This window comes from Danio rerio, chromosome 10 (assembly GCF_049306965.1).
Source record: "Danio rerio strain Tuebingen ecotype United States chromosome 10, GRCz12tu, whole genome shotgun sequence".
Lineage (NCBI taxonomy): Eukaryota > Metazoa > Chordata > Actinopteri > Cypriniformes > Danionidae > Danio > Danio rerio.
Window position 1 is genome coordinate 11,129,491 of NC_133185.1, and position 24,070 is coordinate 11,153,560.

The 24,070-nt window shown below is 35.2% G+C and overlaps 1 protein-coding gene across 4 annotated transcripts in view; it reads left to right on the forward strand.

Annotated features, from left to right (window-relative positions):
• The window catches only part of sardh (sarcosine dehydrogenase), a 156,140-nt gene that overhangs the window by 84,811 nt on the left and 47,259 nt on the right, over nt 1-24,070 (forward strand). For all 4 annotated transcript variants that reach the window (XM_073913683.1, XM_005155596.6, XM_073913684.1 and 1 more), the window contains 5 exon segments: nt 4,916-4,999; nt 5,413-5,526; nt 6,812-6,950; nt 8,535-8,648; nt 8,815-8,962. In XM_073913683.1, the coding sequence (XP_073769784.1) occupies nt 4,916-4,999; nt 5,413-5,526; nt 6,812-6,950; nt 8,535-8,648; nt 8,815-8,962 (599 nt within the window).

Consider the following 24,070-nt stretch of genomic DNA (forward strand, 5'->3'; position numbering starts at 1 on the left):
AAACTGAACATTATTAAAACATTTTTAGCTTTAATCCACACCCTCTACAAACACTTTTGAGTTAAATTTGCATTAATTCTCATTTTACATTACAATTACTTCTAGTATGCCTGGGATGATTTTGTTCAGAAGCGAATTGTTAAAATTTTTGAATATATATTTTATTCACTAGTCACAATTTAAATATTTTATAGTCAAATTGAACACAAGATGTGTTTGGCGCGATTTGTTGCTATATTTTCAGACCAGTGCAACATTAATTTTAATAACATTAAAATCCAATTTTGCACCACGTTTAAATAGCAAATCAATTTGAGCCATTTTGTGAACTCATTGGTGTGCTGGTCTACAAAGGAGCTGTGTGAACTGAAATAGTCAGCGCAGTTGACCAACTAAAAGCTGGTCTAAAGTCCAGCGCAGAGCACATTAGTTATGCACCTATGCTGGTCCAAACGCTTAGACATTGCTTAATATACACAGGATGTACATCAATACACAAATATCTTTACATATGAAACAAGTTTAGATTGGTCCACCTGTCTGCTTTTTGAAACGTATGCATAACTATATAGGGTATAAGAACAGGACGTGTGTTCGGACATATCTGTTTTTTTGACCACACTTTATTATTTTTCGTTTATTCCTTTGCTGGAAATTCGAATGCAGGTCGCTTCTTTGCCCTCTTGCAGATGGTCTGTTTAACTATTTTCTCGCTAGTGAAGCGTTCAGTTTTTCCACTTACAGAATCTGCCATGTAAATAGCAAATGTGCCATGGCTGGCTCTTAAAGGGCATGACAGATGAGACTATAAATGGTTTAATGCATGATATGCTCAAAACGCACCCATTACTCATTAAGACAATAAGCACAACCCTGTTAGACAATGCACCCTGGTGTAAATTGTATTTTTCCATTCTTAAAATTGCAAAAGCGGATTCGGACACACCCTAATGCTTTTACACCATGAGCTTTAGACTTTGCAATTGTAAAAATAGAACGAGAAAAAGCTTTTCCCAAAGAGTTGAAAAGATGACATAAAATAAAATTTGAATTTTCATCAAGTTATTTTATTGTTTAATAAAACCACCCAATTACATAATTTTTGAGAAAATTCACAATTGTTTCATATTGCAATGAATATCACACAGAATAACTACATTTTAAATATATATATTTTTTAATACAACGTAGCCCTCTGTGAAGGATTTGACAGTTTTTAAGTACTTTTTGTGCATTTTGTTATCTACTGGCGATTCTGTAGCACATGAGGATGAGTAATCCATGACAGAATTTTCATTTATAGGTGAGCTTTTCCTTAAATTCTAGCTTTCTGTTACCAACAGCACATGATAGGCTCAAGATAGCTGTTGAGCAAACCTTGACAGGTCCTCTTCCCTTTTAGAAACTTTCCATTCCTCCTCAACATCTACCTAAGTGTGTGTGTATTTTGACACATATTTCTAAAAATTCCTCTGTTAAGTAACAGCCTGGACAACATGTACCCGAGTGGCTCATTGGCATGGCAACAGCGGCTGATTTAATTCCTGCAAATCATATTTTTAGCTTGGGCCTGTAAAAGAACACCAGCATTATCATTATCAAAAACAATAAATAATAGCCTGTTTCATGCCGGATAAGACGAGCCGCTGCGCGTGACTCATGGAGAGATCGTCAGCTCATACTTTACTCCACGAGAATAATGTGGGAACTTCAGAAACCCTTGGTGGAGGATGGCAAATTGTCTGGCAAGCCGTGTTTCTATGGCCTGAGATGTGAAAATGTGGTGTTGTGTGGGGGGACGATTGCTTTTTTTTTGTTTTAGAGCTCAAGAATAGCTTGAGAAATCGTGACGGGTTATTTTGAGCGGGTGGGAAATGAAATCACGAGGGAAGGATAGCACGTCTAAAACTGGTTTCAGGGGAAGTTTAATCTGATCACAAATGGATGATGCAAAACATTCATGTAAATGGGGTCTGAAAAGTTTGTAACTTGCCCACATTTTACCACCTTGAAAGTTTAGTAATGTAAACACTAATGTGGACAAATAGTTACTAAAGACCATCTACTGACCTAAAATGTGATCATTATGGCACGTGTTGTAAGAAAGCACACCAAAACAAATGGATTTATAAGTAAAACTAGTCACCTTTAATTTTAGAGTGCCTTACACAATGTACACTTTCTCAAAGCTGCTTACAATGAGGGACAAGAAAAGGATGACAAGTCAAATACCATTTCATTAGGAAATATTCATAGGCAACAACAATCATTGTTATTCTGTAATTTAATAGATATTTCATCCCCACACATACTGGCCTATACATGCCCCAAACCTCCCACCCAAAGTGCCACAAATAAACCATAAATAAAATTAAACATGAAAAACATAAAGTCAGGTTCTATTTATGCATTTTGTCCTGTTATATTCAAGTAAGAAATAAAGCTGCCCCAGGATTTGACAAACAAATTGTGAAGCTTTTTCAAACGAAATGCAAAGTTTTCCAAAGGCATACAGTGTATACGGAAAGTATTCATAGAGCTTCACTTTTTCCACATTTTTTAATGTTACAGCTTTATTCTAAAATGGATTACACAAAATTTCTTTACCATTCTACACACAATACCCTAAAATGACAAAGTGAAAAAATATTTTTTGAAATTGTTGCAAATTATTTAAATTAATAAAGATTTATTATAATTTATTTAAGATTTATTATAGTTTTCAAAATGCATATGATGTAGACTAGCCAAATGATGCATTTTGATGTTTCAGCCTTATATTTTGAATGTCAGTGGGTTTCTGATTAAAGTGGTAAATCTATTATTGCCAGAGCTCAAATGGATGTTTTTGTTCCTTCAGGCCAAATATTGATGTTATGTAATGAATTTTTGTGTAAACGCACACACACATACACACTTGCTGTTTAACATGTAAAAAAACTTGATTAACACAATTAAAACATCATACATTCTTAGTATTTGATCCTGTTTTTTCTGCCAGTTAAGCTTTTTCAAAGTGACTTTTGGCTGTTTTAAAGGAACAGTGATCTAAATTAACACGAGGAGAATCAATATTGTTGACATCAGTCTTTATATGCAGTATTTAATATAACCTTTGCATATTCAGCATTTAGACAGCACCATCTCACTTGACAAATAAGCAGAATTTAAAACAAAACGTTGAATGAAATCAGATGAATGAAATATTAGATTTTCATTGGTGATGCAGCATGGGGGACCTAAAAAAGTCTGTCTTAAAGGGCACCTACAGGATGGTGAAAAATCTTTTTCAAAAAAACTTTTCAAGCTGTTTGGACAGAAATATGTGTAGGTATAGTATATAGACCGTAATATTGGGGTGATATAAACACAATGCTGGACCAATTGGATCGGTTTTCAGACCGCAACTTGACGTAGGAGTGTCCACCGAATTGATTGACAGCTGCGTATTAACATGTCTCTGTAGTAATGCATATAATCATATCAACAAGTCAGGACGTGCGCAAAGCAACCGGGAATAAAAGATCTGTTCAGTTTGCTAGGATCATCAATCATCTTCAAACGTTATCAAGAGTGAGTTTTAAAGTTTAAAGTGTTTTAAAACACTGCATGTGTGTAATGAAGTTCAATTGTTTACTCCAGCTTTACTTCATCAGCACAGCCGCGAGTCAGAACAGTTATAAAAGAAGACGCTTCAATCCCGGTTTGTGGACGTTAAATCAAAGCAAAACGCATGGTGTGTGTGTGTGTGTGTGTGTGTGCGTGCGTGCGTGCGTGCGTGCGTGCGTGCGTGCGTGCGTGCGTGTGCGCTCGTGTGCGTGTGTGTGTTTTAACGAATTTGTGTCTGACTCATCGTTGCAACTCAACAACAAATACTGCACGTCAAATACTCATTGATAAAGTTCTTACTGTAGTATTTCTCATAAACTTTACATGAGATCTTCCATTATATCTGTTTGTAGTCTAAGGCAGCGATTGAGGTACGCTGACAGGCAAAGGAGAACAGTGGGTGGGGAGGAATAGCCTTAAAGGCACATTACCAAAAAACAGCAACAAGCTGTTACGAGCTTTAAAACAGAAACTTCAGAAAGCTATAATAAATAATCTGATGGTTTTGAGCTAAAACTTTACAGAGACATTCTGGGAACACAAAAGGCTTCTATTAAATCTGGAAAAAGGGGTAACCCAGGAGCCCTTTAAAGAACTAGTTTATGCACAAATGTCTTATGAATTACCCACCCTCATGTTGTTCCAAGCCCCTAAGATCTTTAGTCTTCTTCTGAAGACAACTGAAAATATTCTACAGTAGATGAAATGCGAGAGCTCTTTCATCCTCCATATACAACAATGGTCCTGAGATGTTCAAAGTCCATGTTACTTCAACTGTACTCATACAAAACTCAAAGAACACTTTGTGCACCGAATAATCTGTAAAAACTACTTTTTTATCTATGTCTTCTTTCCTGTGTCAGACGAGGATGCACATTTATTATAGACCATACAATGTAGTGCTCTTAGAGTTTACACTACTCATTAGTTTAAACATGCACCTTGATATGGCGCAGAAGACATAGGCGGACAAAGTTGTTTTTATTTATTTATTTTTTTGGGGGGGCACACAAAAGTGTACTACATGTAGATTCATATGATTCAATTGAACGACTAAAGTCATACGAGTCGTTTTAACAATGTTTTTGGTTCCTACTCTGGGCTTCCATTACTGTCTATGGAGGATGAGAGCTCCTGGATTTCATCTAAAATATAATTTTTGCTCAGAAGGTGTCTCAAAAAGTAATTCATGACAAGTTTTTCATTTTGGGTGAACTAATCTAAGTTTGTTAAGACCTGATTATGATTTTGTTGCAGTGATTGATGTTTGTTATTGACCTGATGTTTGGTGTGGGTTGTTTAACAGGTGCTACAGGAACACGGCTGTGTGTTTCAGGAGAGACATGGCTGGGAGAGACCTGGATGGTTCAACCGAGATGGAGCTGCTCCGGTGAGATTTGAACAAAAAAACACACACTTGTTTCAGTGGTTTATAAGGACTCTATTGGCAAAATATTTTATACTGTAAAAAAAGCTTAATATATGACCTTACCCAACCACTAGCCCAACCCTTACAGGAAACGTGTGGCAAATTCTGAATGTGAAAAGACTTTGTTGGGTATAATGTTCTCATAAACCACCTCAACTTTGTTATACTTGGGTCATATCCAAGTCATTATACAAATTTGTCCTTGTAAACCTCCAAAATGTATTCACACACACACACACGCATATGTACCCTTACTTCAGCAGTGGAAATTAATAACTCTTTATATTAATTATGACAGAAAATCCACTTCATTATCAGCTGACGGTTTATTGATGTGTCTGTTAAACTTGTGTTTTCTTTGTACTTTTCCTCAGGTTCTAGATTATGATTACTATGGTGCATATAATGTTCCCAAGAACACGGTTTACAAATACAGCGGGATACTGAGCAAAGAGTACACCTTTGACTTTCCTCCACATCATGATGTGGTGAGCAAACACTGTATATGTGTGTGAAATGTATTTGTGGCATTTACTGTTAATGAAGTTCTCACTTTGTTTCCTGTTCCTTTTGTGTACGTATTGTTATTTGTTTTATTTGTTTTTTATTTAGTTTTTTTTTGTTTGTTTTCCAATTGTGTTTTTGCTTTATTGCCTTTGCTTATTATGCTGTTACATTTGATTTAGTTTTATATGTTTTTTTGTTTTGTGTTTTTGTTATTAGTTTTTTTAGTTTGTTTTGTTTACTTTGTTTACTTTTGTTTTTGTGTTTTATAGTTTGCTATTAATTTTTTGTTTTTGTTTGTTTTTGTTGGTTTTGTTTTGTTATTTGTTTTTTGTTTTGTTTTTTGTTTTGTTGTGCTTTTAATGTTTTTTTGTCTTTGCTTATTATGCTGTTATGTTTGTTTTAGTTTTTTAATGTTTTTGTTTTGTTTTTTGTTATTAGTTTTTTTCATCGTTTTGTTTGCTTTAGAGTATTTGTGTTTTATAGTTTGCTATTAATTTTGTTTTTGTCTTTTGTTTTGTTTGTTTTTTTGTTTTGTTATTTGTTTTGTTTTGCTTTTTAGGTTTTTTGTCTTCTCTTAAGCATGTTAAATTTCTTTTAGTTTTTTATGTTTTTGTTATGTGTTTTTTTGTTATTAGTTTTTTTGTTTGTGGTTTTGTTTGCTTTAGAGCAGGGCTGTCCAAACTCTGTCCTGAAGGGCCGTTGGCCTGCAGATTTTAGCTCCAACTTGCCTCAACACACCTGCAAAGATGTTTCTAGAAAGCCTTGTAAGAGCTTGATTAGCTAGCCCAGGTGTGTCGGATTGGGGTTGTACTTTGCAGGTCACCGGCCATCCAGGATCAAGTTTGGACATGCCTGCTTTAGAGTTTTAATGTTTTATAGTTTGCTATTCATTTTGTGTTTTTTTTTTTTTGTTTGTTTTTTTGTTTTTTGTTGTTTGTTTTGTTTTTCTTAGTTTTTTTATTTTGCTTTTTATGTTATTCGTCTTTGCTTATAATGCAGTCACATTTGTTTTAGTTTTTTATGTTTATGTTTTGTGTGTTTTTGTTGTTAGATTTTTGTTTTGTTTTTGTTTGCTCTAGAGTTTTTGTGTCTTATACTTTGCTATTCATTTTGTTGTTGTGTTGTCACATTTTGTTGTGTTTGTGTATGTTTTACTTTGTCTTTTCATTTATGTTTTATGCTACGTTCTTATTCTAATGTTTGTTTTTTTGTGTTTTGTTTTGAAATTAGTTTATAAGCATTTTGTGTTCTTTTGTTTAATTCTAGATTCGAGATGAATGTTTAACATGTAGGAATGCTGTAGCTGTGTTTGATATGTCCTACTTCGGTAAATTTTATCTGTCTGGTCCGGATGCAAAGAAGGCTGCTGATTGGCTGTTTACAGCTGATGTCAACAAAGCCCCAGGTGAGAATCCCTATCAATACTGCCTTCTCCCAAAAACCCACAGTCACCACAACTACTTTCTATGGTGGCCCAGTAGTGCACTGTACAACATAATGTAAAAAGCAAACATAATTCAAAACACAAGTAATCAAGCCAGAGCACAAAGAAAACAGGCCAGAAAACAATGAAATCAATCCAAAATCAAGCTAGAATCACATTAAAACATATACGTTTATTTAAAAACCCATATAAATTAACAACAGCAGTTGTTTTATTTATATATATATATATATATATATATATATATATATATATATATATATATATATATATATATATATATATATATATATATATATATACACATTTGTCTTGGATTATTATGCTGTTATGTTTGTTTTATTTATTTTTTTATGTTTTTTTTTTATCTTTGGCTTTGTTGTTCCCAAAATTCAGTTGTGTTTTGACTTCTTTCTATTGATTCAAAGGTTGCCTTTTTAATCTGGCAGGGGGCAACAGATGAAAATTAGCCCTTGTGGCTAATTCTGGCTTATTTACAATTTTACTGTTAATTAATGAGCATTGTCCTTGTTAAAAAAAAAATAAACTGACATTGTATGAGGAAACTTATGTTTGCTTTATTTATATAAAACATTTTATAGTGTTGTGTCCTACAGCAGTGGCTTTGCCTCAGGCAAAAAAGGACATTTAATGATATTATCACTCATATAAGTTTGCAGTAAGGATGACAAAAATGATGTTTTTAAACAAGCAGTATGTTTATTACTACATCTAAATATGTTTATGCTAAAATAATAGCCTAATGTAAAATATAAAATCAAAACAACAGTAGGCCATTTGTAACTGAAAGATTTAAGCCTTTAGCCTTTACATTGGCCATATATTAGCTGCCAATTGGTTGCCAATTTTTTAAAAGTTTCTTATCAGTAGCTGTGATGTCCCTTATCTAATTTTGGGTGTGTGTCAATTCTTTTGCCATGTGCTCAAAAAATGCTCTGGATTTGTTTTGGTATTGGGGATGAGTCATCTGCAAATGTCTTATTAATTCGGCCTCATGCAATTGATAGCAAGATAATGCACTGTGGGCTCTTTGCTTAAAAAAAATAGTATAAAACCATAGGGAAACTATCTAACTATCAATAAAACTATCAGGTAACTATGTTGGTATTTCCTGCATTTAGTATTTCCAGTATTGCTAGCACTGCGACCCGAAATGTTTGGAGCTTCCTCACCTGGGTCCAGTATGCTTGGGTCATTAGTATTAGATGCTGAAGGTTAATCAGTGAGACTTTTTTTTGTTGAGGATGAAAATGTTTGTCCATTTTTGGGCCAGCCAGGGAATAAAGTGAAGGCAATATGATCGTTCTCCTGATTGTCCACTGTTTTAAAAATGTAAAATAAATAACGATACCCCCCAAAGAGCTCTCTGAGGCCCCCTTGTCGGCCGGGACCGCCTGTTGGGTCCTACTGCCCTACAGGATCACAGAAGACCTTTATATTTAACCGTTCTTCACATTTATTCTCATTTTGTCTAAATACACAGTTTCAGAAGTGTAATCCTCCTGACTGTTGTGCATGTTTCAGGATCCACCGTCTACACCTGCATGTTAAACCAGAGGGGCGGAGTCGAGTCTGACCTCACTGTCAGTCGTCTGGAGCCAAGCCCCGCCCACCTCCCACTGACACCCGAATCTAATGGTAACCAACACACATTATTCATCCCATTCAGGGTCACACTACTGATGCACAAGGCCTTGAAACAGGATGTTAGAGAAGTCATGGGCATCTCATCAGCATTTCAGCAGGATGTGTGGAGTTTATATTCCCCTCACTCTCTCTGTTGTACTGTTTGTATGTGCTCAAGGTGATGCGTATTACCTGGCCATTGGAGGGGGTGTGGCGCAGCATAACTGGAGCCACATTCAGTCTGTGCTGCAGGACCAGGGTTTCCGCTGCACACTAATAGACCACACTGAGGACATGGGCATGATCAGCATACAGGGACCCAAGAGGTTAGCACATGCACACACACATATAAATAAGCTCTGTTCAAAACACAGTTATTACTGGGTTGAACAACCTTTTCTGCAATATAAACTTTATTGGATGCACTGATATAAAAATTTTGGTCCATACTTGTAGTAGATAATTTTTAGAAGCCCATAACCGATGCATAAACCGATAAATACAATACTTTACACTTGTTCATTTGCTTGTTTGTTTGCTTTATTTATAGAGCACATTTAAAAACAACAGATGTTGACCAAAGTGCTTTACAAAACGACCAGCATACAAAATCTATACCTATATATAAAAATTGAGCAAAATACATAAAACAGATTGAAATTAATTAATTACAATCAAAGGCAAGAGACAGAAGGTGATTTTTTTACATGAGACTTAAAAGCACCAAGTGAAGAACATGACCGGATCTGTAAAGGCAGACCATTCCACAGTCGGGGGGCTGCAGCAGAAAAAGCCCTGTCACCTCTTGATTTCAACCGCGTTTTGGGGACAACTAGCTGAAACGTGTTTTCGGACCTGATTGGCCTCAATGAAGTGTGCCAGTGAAGAAGCTCAGAGATGTAAATCGGTGCCAGACCATTCAAACTTTTGAAAACAAGTAGCAATAACTTATATTGAATTCTAAATTGGATTGGGAGCCAGTAAAGAGATAATAAAACTGGTGAGATCTTGGTACTGGTAATTATATTGGATTCACTTTATTAAACAAAACAAAGGCACACAAGTGTTTTTTTTTATCGGGCCAGTAATGATAACAGTGTATACATACAGTGAGGAAAATAAGTATTGAACGTGTCATGTTTTTTCCTGGGAATAATGGAAATGACACAAGGAGAAAGTACTAAAATGAAAGGTATTTAATACTTTATATAAAAGGCTTTTTTGGTGATGGCAGCTTAAAGACCCCTCTTATATGGAGAATGAAGTCACATGAATCGCTCAGGTGTGAGTTTTTCTCACTTCAACAGTGTACAAATTTTGAGTGGGTCTCGTCTATCAAAACTGATCTTTAGTTTGTATTTTATATTGGATTCAATCAGGGGATTGGCTGTCCATTCTACAGCTGGATTTTCTTTCTCTAAAAGCGTTTGATTTTCCTTGGCTATGTTTTGGATCATTGTCTTTCTAAAATGTCCACCCTGGTTTCATCTTCATTATTCTGATAATGTAGATGCTGGACTGAATCAGCTAATATTAATTTACAATGAGGAAGGGCAGAGGGTTGCTGTAAAGCTACTGAGAGATTTCAGCTGCTGTTTGGGCTTTCTCTGCCTTTCTACACCTCCCTTTCTTCATGTGTTCAATACTTTTTCCCTGCATCATTTCACCTTATTACCCTTTACTTAATTTGTAAACTAACTAGATTTTTATTTTATTGTTTTTTTATTTTTGTTGTAATTGCTTTTGCATATATTGAATTCTTTAGTTGGTTCCAACATTCGGGGTAAATTTCAAGTCAACAGCACCTTTGAAAATATATTTTCTGAGAAAAACGGTTACATGTTCAATACTTATTTTCCATGCTGTATTGCATATTTTGTAAAGTCCTCTCAAAATTATAAATAATAATACAAATGATCTAAATTTGTATTTGGTGATTTATAACCAATACATTGCATTTTTTAGAGCGAAAAACAAGTGAAAATGATACAATAACATAAAAAATAAGCATTTAATGGCTAATACAGATAAAGCAGCCAACATTTCTACTATGTTCTTTCTCTAATGATCTTTTATAATTTCTAAAAGCAAGATCTAATAAAATGGAGACTTGTAAAAAACAACTATAGGATTTCGAAATGGCCTCTATATTTATGTATTTTTTATCATTTATTTGCACAATTTATATTGGTTTATTCTCTGTATTTAGCTCAGTTTTTTCACTCCCAGAGGAAAAAACTCACTACCTTTTAAAGGTTTAAATTACATTTTTGAGGAACGCAGTAATGTTACAAGTTACATTTTAAATTTGTGTCATTTGATTACATTTCCTAAAGTCATTGTAATTCCGTTACTTAAGTTAAAAATATAGTTTTTGGAAGAAAAAATGCTTCTTTTAAATCACATTTTTCGCTGCAATGTCAGTTAACAAGCATTCGCTTCTAAATTGCTGGAGAACGCAAGCTAAAAAGGTTACTGTGGTTAAAATGATGAGAGTGGTTGCTTCTTCAAATAGAAAAACAGACATTACTTTGATTTCATTGAGTGTAACAAAATATAAAACTAAAATTTTACTGTGAAATGCAGTCTATGTCCAGTCTCTAAAGAGCTTTTGACTGCTTTTAACTTGACCAGCAACTTATTTAAGCATTTGAACAAAGCATTCTATGACAATACTCTTCACCAAGGAGGACACCAGCGTCCAGAAACACAGCCTCCCAACTTAGCCTAAACAGGCTGAATTGAATATTTTGTGCAAGATCGGGATTAAAGGTGTCTTCTGAATGTGAAGAGCAGCATAGCTGCTTATGGGGCCATTCACATATTGTGTCTTTTGTGCACACATGCATATTAGGAGCGCATATTGCGTGTGCGCATTTTCCAGGCATACTCAGTTGTAAACTGCGAGTAACATGACAAAAACCCACCGATCAGCTTCATGTTTTAAAATATGTACATTTCAGGAGACTAACCACCTCAGACAAACACAGAACACCCAAACACTGCTGTGCTTTTGCATACTTTTAAGTAAAGTATTTAGTAATCTGATTACTTTTAACATGAAGTAAATAGTGATATAATCAGATTACAATTTTCCAGTAGTAATCAGTAATTTGTAATTTATTATTAAAATAACTTACCTGAGGTTTTAACTAATGCGAAATATTGTGTTTATGATAAAATAATACAAAAAGAATCAATAAAATATGTATGTATATGTGTGTGTGTATATATATATATATATATATATATATAGCAAAAAAAATTATAAGCAAGGTTTCATTGTACTAAATAATACATGATAGAAATTCCACATTATTATTCAATTAAAATATAAAACATGAAAATATATAATAATGATAATGAAATCAATAACAATACATCAGCAGTGAAAAAAATATCCCAACAATATTGTTTCTTTTTTCTTATAATTGTAGTTTAGCTTAATTTTAATATGCAATAAGGCAGTATCTTGGAGACTCCTCCAATGGATAATCGTGACAGATTCACCTTTACTTTCTGTGGTGTGGTGCTCTATACAGTAATTACATGCACCACAGGACATCTGAAACCATTTCACATGCTGTCTGCCCTGTAAACTGCAGGAAACAGATGGAAAAGGAGCCATAAATCAAATATTGTCAAAGGGTCGTTCATTATGAAGTGTCTTAGAGGTGTAATAAGGAAAACAATGAAAAGATGTTGGAAAGAATAGTAGAATGAATTCATATATTCCGAGGGGGTTTGCTTAATCTCCATAAATTTAATTCAATTGAAATTAAATGAGCAATAATCCTTTAGCATATTACTGACATGAGCTAAAATAATTATAATATTTAAGGCAAATTAGTGGCGAGTGAAATTCTCACATATTTTATCACTGTATTGAATACGGAAAAAAAAAAACGTGAGAGATCTCTTGAAATTTTCAGCTTCTGTTTATAGCAGCCTGTTATAGCAGCCTATTTCTAAAGCGCTTTGTTAGTAAATGCTACAGCTTACTGTAATTAGAATAAGCTATCTTATCATAATTATATCAAAACCCAGAAAGAGGTCGGATTTTGAATTTATATTATATTTATCATTTATTAAAAAACATTTTCTGCTGATGTTTGATTTTACAAACTGTTTATAAGGCTTCACATATTTATTAGACCTGCTCTACAAAACTTTAAGAATCTTCCCATACATGTCATATTTTACTGAAAATGGGTAAATCGCAGCTTTAATTTGGGATGTCACTTAGTCAGGGTAATTATGGTTCACATGAACAGTTTGAAATATAAGCTTTTCTATAAGTAAATATAAGGTCCAGTGAAATTAAAATGAATGTTTTCTAGATGTTACTATCGGTGTGTTAGCCTTCAATGATATCTATTAGCTAGTGTGGTACAAAACAATGACAAAACTTGCATTTAGAAGATATAAAACTGATATAAACATGTAAATCTTGCAGTTTGTCACCTAAATACATCAACCTTTTTTTACGTCACCTCATACTTCAATTTCTCATCAAATCTTGACCAATCAAATGCTCTCTGGTATCTGACATGCCCCGCCCCCTTCAAGATGCTTTTTATTTGCTATTTATTTGATGAGCTTGAGTACAACTGCTCTCACTGGCAGAGCAGTGATAAGACTAAATGCTATTGCCTGTTATTTTTAAGGGAAGGAGCTACACTGTCCTGCCCTCTCTTTGTTTTTCTGTTAAAATTACATCAGACATCAAATAAAAGATGCACATTTCAAAGACCTTCATGGCACTTTAAGTTGGAATTTCTACAAAAGGTGATATTCTGAGTTTATAATTAAGCAAATATTTGACCTGGCCTAACTCAGCTAATATTAAACATATGAAGGTTATGATGTCAGACCCGTAGTCAGCCGGGTGAAAGGGGTAGTTCTTTTTTCTACAAAAGTGGACCTTTTTGCAGTTATTTGCCTCATTTTATTTAATTATTAGATTTAAATAATGCATTTTTATTTTCTAAATATTTAAAATAAATATATTTTCTAAAGATTTAGAATAGCGAAATATGAAAATATAATTTTTTTTATTAAAAACTGTAGTCTAAAAACTATTGCCATTTATTAATCAACCTTCCAAAATTTGGCCATTTCAGTCAACCAAATTATATAATAATAATAATAATAATAATAATAATAATAATAATAATTTAGAGATTCACAATTTTTCTAGCCTCTTTTGTAAAATGAAGAAAGTACATTTAAAAATTAATGGATAACAACAATAGCCAAAAATAAAGTTCAAATTAGCTTTAATATGGGCTGCTTTTGACCTTTTTATAAGTCATTCTTTGTTTTAAGAAAAAGAATTTCTAAATAAAATAAAAAATAAAAATGACTTGAAGCTGTTTTCTCTGCTAAATAACAATACAGTAGCAAACGAAGACTTCTCTGACGTCAGATTATAAAATCAAAATATTTGCAGGTAATTAGCTAAAGTAACAGAAGCGACAGCCAATGGAGGATTCTGCTTATTCCTAAAGCGGTTTTGTATGTATTATTTTCACTATTTATGATGACATAGCAGTCAAATAGGACAAGGGAGCTCATATATGGGACAGAATCTGGACCTTTGTCGGTGAGGGGTGGGTCTTCCGAACCATCCCAAAAACCCCCATACGAGCCTGGATGTCACAAAATATGGTTTTGAATTAAATTTTGTTGAAAAAAAATTGTTTTGCTGAGTTTTTACAGAATGGGTCAACATTTTATGCAAAAAAAGTGCTAAATGACAACATTAGTTGTATTCTGTAAATGTATCATGAAATTTTATCCTAATTTAAATTAAAAATGGTTCATAAAAAATTAAAAACTGCTTATATTCTTGCCAAAATAAGGCAAATGAGACTCTCTCCAGAAGAAGAAATATTATCAGACATACTGTGAAAATTTCCTTGCTCTGTTAATCATCATTTTGAAAATATTTATAAAAAAATAATTATTCTAAGGGGGGCTAATAATTCTGACTTTAACTGTAGAGATTGATATAAATACAGGTATAGATATAGCCACTCAGAACAAGTCATCTTTGCAGCTTTTTTTTATTTTTATTTTATTTTTTATCAATCTTATTTTTTGATCCATAATTCTGAAAGTAGTTCTGAAACTTTTTTTGTTTCAAAAGATCAAGGCAAATAAGGTTTTTCGTTCTGTGAGCCCTTTCAAGCACTTCTGCTTTGCTCACCACAACAGTGTGTCCTTCGACTTTGTCCTTTAGTCCTTTTCCTCTTTATGTCCAGATGAAAGCCAGATGAAAGAGTCGGTAGCTTTGTGAAATCTTCTTCTCCTTCATCGTGATCTTCATGGCTTTGGAGAGGCCAGTGGCTCCTGTCTGCTCTGCTCTCCGTCACATCGTAATGAGAATAGTGGTGTGTTTCTAATGAACACTAGCTAGTTTCAATCCCACGCTGTCTTCATGAGCTCTCGCTTCTCTCTCTCTCTCGTTCGGTGGTAAATTCAGGGACTGGAGACTTTCATTGTCAGTCATTCCAGTCTGAAAGCTTTGCTGTCTAGAGATTCAGAATCAGCTGCACTATTTGTTCACTTAAATTTAAATGCTGTCATGCGTGCTTAAAGAAATAGTTCTTGCATCCAGAAATTTTGGCTTATTATCAGGAATTTAAAGTGTTAGTTCACAAAAAATGTACATTCTGCATTTGATTATTTACTCTCATGTCTTTTTCTGAACACAAATTAGGATATTTTAGATGAAATCCAGGAGCTCTCTCATCCGCCATAGACTAATATGATCATGAGACATTAAAAGTCCATAAAAGGAACGAAAAACATTTGACTTAACTGGTTCAAATGTAGATGTACAAAGATTCAGTTACACATTTTGCTAGCCAAAAAAGCTGTAAAAACAACTTCATTCACCCATGTTTTCCTCCTCCAAGCGTTGACACTGAAGTGGCTTGTGAATCAAGCGTAAGAGAGGTAAGCAGCCGCTTAGGACCCCAGGGGATTAGGGGGCCCCGACCAATGCTAAGAAGCCTGTATAAATCGGATAGCTCTTTTTTAAAATTTTCGATTATATGTTGTAAAATCTGGGCAACGCAGTGGCGCAGTAGGTAGTGCTGTCGCCTTTCAGCAAGAAGGTTGCTGGTTCGAGCCTTGGCTGGGTCAGTTGGTCAAATCTGTCAATAACCGTTAAAATTTTAACATTATTATTTCTTTTCATAACCGGGGGCCCCCCATGAACAATGGAACGTTCCTTCCGCACTGCACATGCGAGATATGAGTGGTTCAAAGACACTGCCAGTCTGCTAGCGATCAAAGTAGAGCTGATGTAGGAAAAAGTGAGAACTTTGAGCTACTGCTGCAATCCTGCTTTCTGGCTGAAATTTCTGTCAGATGAGGAGCGCTGCGAGCATGTTCAGAGACGATCTATTCAAATCAAAGGAAATTTCCCAGTGAAAAGTAGCAGTCGCCGATTCACAAACAGCAGTTATTTAATTATTATAGAAGATAGTGACAAGATTAGCTTGATTGATTGTGAATTTAATTTGTTTAAATGTTGGGTGTTGGGTGTTGGGGGTTGGGCGGTGGTTAGTAGATTGCTAGGCGACAATCATTCATTTTCTGGATGGAGGATTACAAGCTAACATATACAAGTTTTATTTTATGAGAAAGCTCAGCAGTGTTTGGGTGTTCTGTGTTGTCTGAGATCAGGGCCAGAGTGGGACTCCTTTTCAGCCCTGGAGTTTAAAGCCTCAGACAGGCCCACCTCAGTTCACGACTGACTATATTAAAATAAGGTCATTTCCAATTCAGTTGCTAATTACAATATCACGTCTTTTTTGAGAAAACAGCTGCTTTAGAACTTTAAATGTTCAACAACCCTAACAGTATTATATGTCTTAACAATAAAAATTAAAACAATAAATTACTCTAACGAGGATCAAACCTGGGTCCGCGGAGTCTTAACCCAACGTGCTAACCGCTGGACCACAACAGCTTTGTACAGTAAGGAGACACAACTAAGTTTTATCATCATTAAAATAGATAAAAAGAGAAGAGTTGCGATAAAATAATGAATAAAAAGGCTTTGGTCAAGTAAATAAATAAATTTAAAAAGTGTGACTGCTGAGAGCAACAGTTTCTGGAGCTAGGGACACCGGCCCTCGTGGCCAAAAAACGGACCGGCCCACCGGGAATTCTCCCGGTCCTCCCGATTAGCCAATCTGGGCCTGTCTGAGATAATTAGTCTACAGAAATGTGTATATTTGATACAAGCTGAAGCTGATTCTTGTCACTTGACTCTCGCTGGGCTCTCGGCATTCATTAAACTGTGTACGTCTGAAAGGAGTGAGTGTTTCAAGGCTGATTTAGCAAGCTGCGCAAGCCGCGCACCTCCATTGGAAAAACTGAACTTGCGCAAATCCTAGAAAAGTCGCGATATGCGAATGTTATTTGTGATCTCCAGCAGATGATCTTCTTACACAGACTTGGTGGATTTACCTGATTTGTTGACAATTGGGTCGCGGATCTATTTCTTGGCAGTTTGCGGAGCCTTTTCCCTTGGCAAATAAACTTTCCTAAGGCTGTCTGTTTCTCACTGATTTTCCTGCATGAGGGTTAAATTTGGGCGCTCATGTAAGCGAGAGATTATGGTAATTTTTTCACAATAAAATATCATTCAGACTCAGATAATGAATAAAGCAGAAACAATTAATGATTTCTTGTGCGGCCGGGTCCCGCAGTTTAGGCCACAGTCCTGCACAATTTAGATTTAATCTTAAATAAACAGACCTGATTAAACTAATTGTGTCCTTCAGGCTTATTTAAAACTTATAGGTAAGTGTGAAAATTCTGTTGATAATTGATATCAACAAAGTGAGTGATTGCTCCACATTTAAAATTTCTGTACAGAGACATCATGTTTCGATCTTTTATTGGTCTCACACAATCACGTGATATAATTTCGCAGGTCACAGTTTACCAAGCTTGAACATTGGAATGCAGCAACATGTGAAACTTATCACACAAGTTTCTTGTCTGCTGCATTAACTTGCTTATAAATGGAAGTCTATGGGGCCAAAAGTACAGTGTGACCGCAGATTTAGATAGTGTATAAGAACTGCCATGCTCTTTTGCCAAGCAGCAAGTTTTATCTGAGCCTGAGAAAGACAAAAGCATGACTTGTCAAAGCTCAAAACCTATCAGTGTTTTCAACTATGTAACGTTTGTTTTATAGTTTTATTTAAAGCAAATCATTTATGGCACTTATCTCTTTAGAGATAGAGATTCTAATCGTTTTACACAATATTTTGATAAGTTTTATTCACAACAAAAATAGAACGTTTACTTCTTACTTTTTACAATTGAACAGCCAGTTATTCTCATGTATTTTGGGAGATGTTGTTGAATTATACGTGTTGTAAATCCAGCAGCTCTAATCTCTCTACTGAAGTGCAAGATTTCTCAACATTAGAATGTTAATGGAGTTTTTATTTGTTTTTTACAGCATATTAAATATGATTATATATATATAAAGTATCATTTATATAATTCATTCAAACAGTAGATTAATGTCATGTGGAACCAGAGATTGGAATGTGAATGTAAATACAGCTGATGAAATATTATAAAGTATGTCTCTAATTAATGATGTCCTGTCTGATTTCTTTCGGCTGGCTTTGTCCTTGTGAAAATTCTCCTCAATACTTTTGCTAGAATTACAGCATAACAATGAAAACTCTGCTTTTCTCCCACGAAATGTGACTTAGTGAAGTTACGACATCTCCCAGCTTCAACATTTTGTGGTGCTCCTGGAACAGCAAATGATGTTGTGTAAATCTTGTTGTCTGTGAATGTGTACAGTATATGTTGTTTAGTGGGTGATGCTCATTAGATGCAGTGTGTTTGGGTGAAGACGTTATGAGCCACATTTTGTTGTGTACATATTGAAATGATCCTGGTGTCATACTGGGTTTGTGTCAGGACGGCAGTGGGATTTATTCAGTGTTAGCAGAGCGAGTGACAGTGTTCTTATGTCGAATGCTGAAGTGTGAATATGGGCTGTATTATCATCTACATACACGCTTCCATGCCTGCGTTTGCAACATACTAAAGTGAAAGGTGTTGATTTGCAAATACTGTTGCAATTAATATTCATTTCATATTTTTGTTATTATACATTGTTTGCTGTATTAACTAGAGAATTTCCAGGCTGTGAAGTTTTCCAAACAGTAAAAGTTAATGTTTTATTCCCCACACAAAGCTATTTAGTTTAATTATAAAACAATTGACATAGTGTATAAAGTGTATGCATACTTTTTTTTTTGGTCAATTTTTAACTTGATTTTCACATTATATGGATTAGACAAGCCTGGATATTGAATACTCAAACTTTAATTTAATTTAACAATTTTCACTATTAATAAACCATTAACTAATAATTTTAGCCCAATAGACATGCACTACCTGATAAAATTCTTGTCGCCTATCCAAGTTTAAGAAACAACAAATAATAACTTGACTTGTACTTGATCATTTGGTATCAGAAGTGGCTTATACGAAAGGCAAAAGCCTCTAGATTACATTTATTTTACCAAAATAAAAGTTGATTATGCCTTGATTGTTAATTATTTAATTAGGACAGTAAGGTCTGATTTTGCTTACAAAAGTCTTGTCACTTAACAGAAATAATGTACAGTATAGAACAGGGGTGGCCAACCCTGTTCCTGGAGAGCCACGTTCTTGCAGATTTCAGTTGCAACCCATATCAAACACACCTGCCTGTAATTATCGCGTGGTGTTCTGGTCCTAATTAATTGGTTCAGGTGTGTTTGATATGGGTAGCAACTTAAATCTGCAGGAAGTTGGCTCTCCAGGAACAGGGTTGGCCACCCCTGGTATAGAATATAAAGTCATGGTGCATCTCTGCAATGACTTGAATAACTTATATTTAAAGTTATAAAGTCATCAGGAATGGCAAAGAAAGCATTATTGCGGGAATCCCAGAGTTCATCAAGATTCATCTTGAATGCCTCCTCTTTCGTTCTACTCCAGACATGCTCAATAATGTTTATTTCTGGTGACTGGGCTGGCCAATCCTGGAGCACTTTGACCTTGCTTGCTTTCAAGAACTTTGATGCTGAAGTAAGAGAAGAAGCACTATACTGCTGAAGAATTTACCTTCTTCTGTGGTTTGTAAGGGCAGCACAAATGTCTGGATACCTTAGGCCGTTGATGTTGCCATCCATTCTGCAGATCTCTCTCACGTGCCCATGCTGAATATATTCCCAAACCAGGATTTTTCCTTCGCCAAACCTGACACATTTTTGTGAGAATCTTGGGTTTATGCAAGTTCCAATAGGTCTTCTGCAGTATTTGTGGTGATAGGGATGCAGTTCAACTGATGATTCATCTAAAAAATCTACCTTCAGCCACTTTTCCAAATCATCAACTAGAAGTCAAGTTATTATTTGTTGCTCTTACAGCTGGATTCGACGACGACTTTTGTCTGGTAGTGTATTAATTTGCTGCTTGTTAACAGTTAGTAACGTAGTTGTTGGATATAGGTCTTTAAAAAATTGTAATCTGAAGCTGAAAACGTTGAAATAATGAAATGGCAGCCTTGAGTCCTGATCTAAACCTAATTGAGAATCTCTGGAAAATCACTTGTAGCAATGTTATGGTTAAGAAACGCTACAGTTAGGCCCAATCCCAATTCTATTTTTTAACCCTTACCGTTCCCCTTGAAACAGAAACAAGAGTGTGAAGGGGAAGGGCTTAATTTTACCTTTGGGACAGCACTACAATACCTGCACACGTCATCAAATGTCATCGTGAGCTCTTGCTTCATATGAGATCAGACGATCGCAACTGCTGTAGTTATTCCAGTTTCGTTATTTTTTTGTATTTATCTTCAAGAAATCACTTAAGGCTTATATCATGTTATCATAACGATCTAATGTGGCAATAAGATCATAACTGTACTGTGCATTTACACAGTAGCCATATTCATCTATGTAAACTAACCAAAAACTACATGAACATTATAGCACTGTAGAAAGCTCATTCGCAGCCACTAGACTTTTCTGACAGTGTATTTAAGTGTCATCGAGTGTCAGAATGTTGTAGGGCTGCTATACAGGAGTCATTATTAAGGATTATAGATTTTTTTTTACATTTTTTTTATTTTAGCAATTTTGTTCATGTACTTGATTGTTGTAAAAATTCGTAATAATTACAAAAGAATACTAATTTGTGCATCTAATGACTTCCATGTGCAGCCATGCTGTCATTGTAGATGGTGTTTTATGGGAAATTTTTAATGGCTAGCCATTTCAAGGGCTATCTAGTGCTTCCCCTTAGCCCTACACCTTCAAGCTAGAGAAGTGGGACTCCTTTACGTGAACGTACAAAATGAGTGGTAGGGATAAGAAGAAGGGCTAAGGGGTAGAAATTGGGATTGGGCCTTAGTTAACTGTGAAGGAGAAAGAAGAAGAGCAGAGCAGGGCAGAGAGAGATACAAGGAGACTAGTCTCTGTGAGTGTAGTGTTTGTGTGAGACTAGTGATGTCTATGAGAGACTAGTTATGCCTGTGGCCGCATACAATTGAAGTCAGAATTATTAACCCCCCTTTTTCCCCCTTTTAATATTATTTAAAAAGGGAAAAATAAATTTTAAATAATTTTTTTTTAATAAATAATTTTCCAAAATGATGTTTAACAGGGTTAATGATGTTTTTTTTTTACTTCTGGAGTAAGTCTTATTTGTTTTATTTCTGCTTTTTTTTACCGATAATCTACAGAACAAATTATCAAATTATTGTTATACAATAACTTGGCTAATTACCCTAACCCGCCTAGTTAACCTAATTAATTTAGTTAAGCCTTTAAATGTCACTTTAAGCTGTATAGAAGTGTCTTGAAAAATATCTAGTCAAATATTATTTACTGTCATCATGACAAAGATAAAATAAATCAGTTATTTGAAATGAGTTATTAAAACTATTATGTTTAGAAATGTGCTGAATAAAATTGCTATCTGTTAAACAGTAATTAGGGAAAAAAATAAACAAGGGGGCTTATAATTCTGACCTCAACTGTACTGTTTGTCCTGAAGTCATTTACAATTCCTACTCATTTTTTTTTATGATTGTTGTAACCTTCAGAATTTCAGTTGTAATTTTTCTTCTTGCTACAATCATTGATGTTCTCTAGCTTTAATCATATGTTTTCCACAAAATAATGAAACGTGCCTTGGTTATTTTATTAAACAAAATCATGAAGATTAAACTATATCTATCTTTCTGTATGACTGTCTTTCTGTCAGTCTATGCCCCTAAACCATTTTTATTTCTGAATAAAAAAAAAGGCTCAATAATAATTAGTACATTTTGTTCGCATCAAGGTTTTCAACTTGTTTTGGTTGAGTGCCTGGCTTCACTTCTCCTCATTTGTGCTCTGTGGTGAAAAGTGATTTCATTAAGACTATATCTGATCCTTGCTTAACTGACAGTGCTAAAGGAAAGGCAGAGCATCTAATGAGATTCAGACACACACACACACACACACACACACACACACACACACACACACACACACACACACACTGTATAATTAGAGTGGTTGTTGGCCTCTGTGGTTCAGTGAACAGACTGATGGTTGAGTGGGAGGAGAGGAGGAAACTTGCCTCAATCATACACACACAACACACTCACATACTGTACAGAGATATGTACACAACACATATACACATAATGCACACATACACACACAGCACACACTGTAAAGAAATATGCAGCACGTATATCCAGACATGCTTACACGACACACTTACACAACACAGACAGTGAACACACAGCACAGACAAATGCACACATAACACATACACTCAGCACACACAAAACACATGCGAGGCACACTGTAAAGAGACACACACACACAAAACACAAACACAGCGCACACACATACAGAATGCATGCATACAACACACCCACATACCTTACAGAGATACACAGATATGCATACAGTACATGACACACAGGCACAAACAGCACACACACACACTTACAAAACACAGATACACACAGCATGCACACAACACGAACACAGTAAAGACAAATGCACACACAACACAGATATAAACTCAGCGCACACAAATACACATGTGACACACACAGATCATACTTCACAGTGGCATACACAACACAGACACACACACACACATACAAACAGCACACTGTACACACACGTACAAAAGAATGTACACATACTGTACAGGTACACAAATACACAGATTTGCATACAGTACATGACACACAGGCACAAACAGCACACACACACACTTACACAACACAGATACACACAGCATGCACACAACACGAACACAGTAAAGACAAATGCACACACAACACAGATATACACTCAGCGCACACAAATACACATGTGACACACACAGATCATACTTCACAGTGGCATACACAACACAGACACACACACACATACAAACAGCACACAGTACACACACACGTACAAAAGAATGTACACATACTGTACAGAGATACACACATACACAGATTTGCATACAGTACATGACACACAGGCACAAACAGCACACACACACTTACACAACAAAGATACACACAGCATACACACAACACGAACACAGTAAAGACAAATGCATACACAACACAGATATACACTCAGCGCACACAAATACACATGTGACACACACAGATCATACTTCATAGTGGCATACACAACACAGACACACACACACATACAAACAGCACACAGTACACACACACGTACAAAAGAATGTACACATACTGTACAGAGATACACACAAACACAGATTTGCATACAGTACATGACACACAGGCACAAACAGCACACACACACTTACACAACAAAGATACACACAGCATACACACAACACGAACACAGTAAAGACAAATGCATACACAACACAGATATACACTCAGCACACACAAATACACATGTGTCACACACAGATCATACTTCACAGTGGCATACACAACACAGACACACACACACACACACACACACACACATACAAACAGCACACAGTACACACACGTACAAAGAATGTACACATACTGTACAGGTACACACATACACAGATTTGCATACAGTACATGACACACAGGCACAAACAGCACACACACACTTACTCAACAAAGATACACACAGCATACACACAACACAAACGCAGTAAAGACAAATGCACACACAACACAGATATACACTCAGCGCACACAAATACACATGTGACACACACAGATCATACTTCACAGTAGCATACACAACACAAACAGCACACAGTACACACACGTACAAAAGAATGTACACATACTGTGCAGAGATACACACATACACAGATTTGCATACAGTACATGACACAAATCCACAAACAAACACACACAACACACA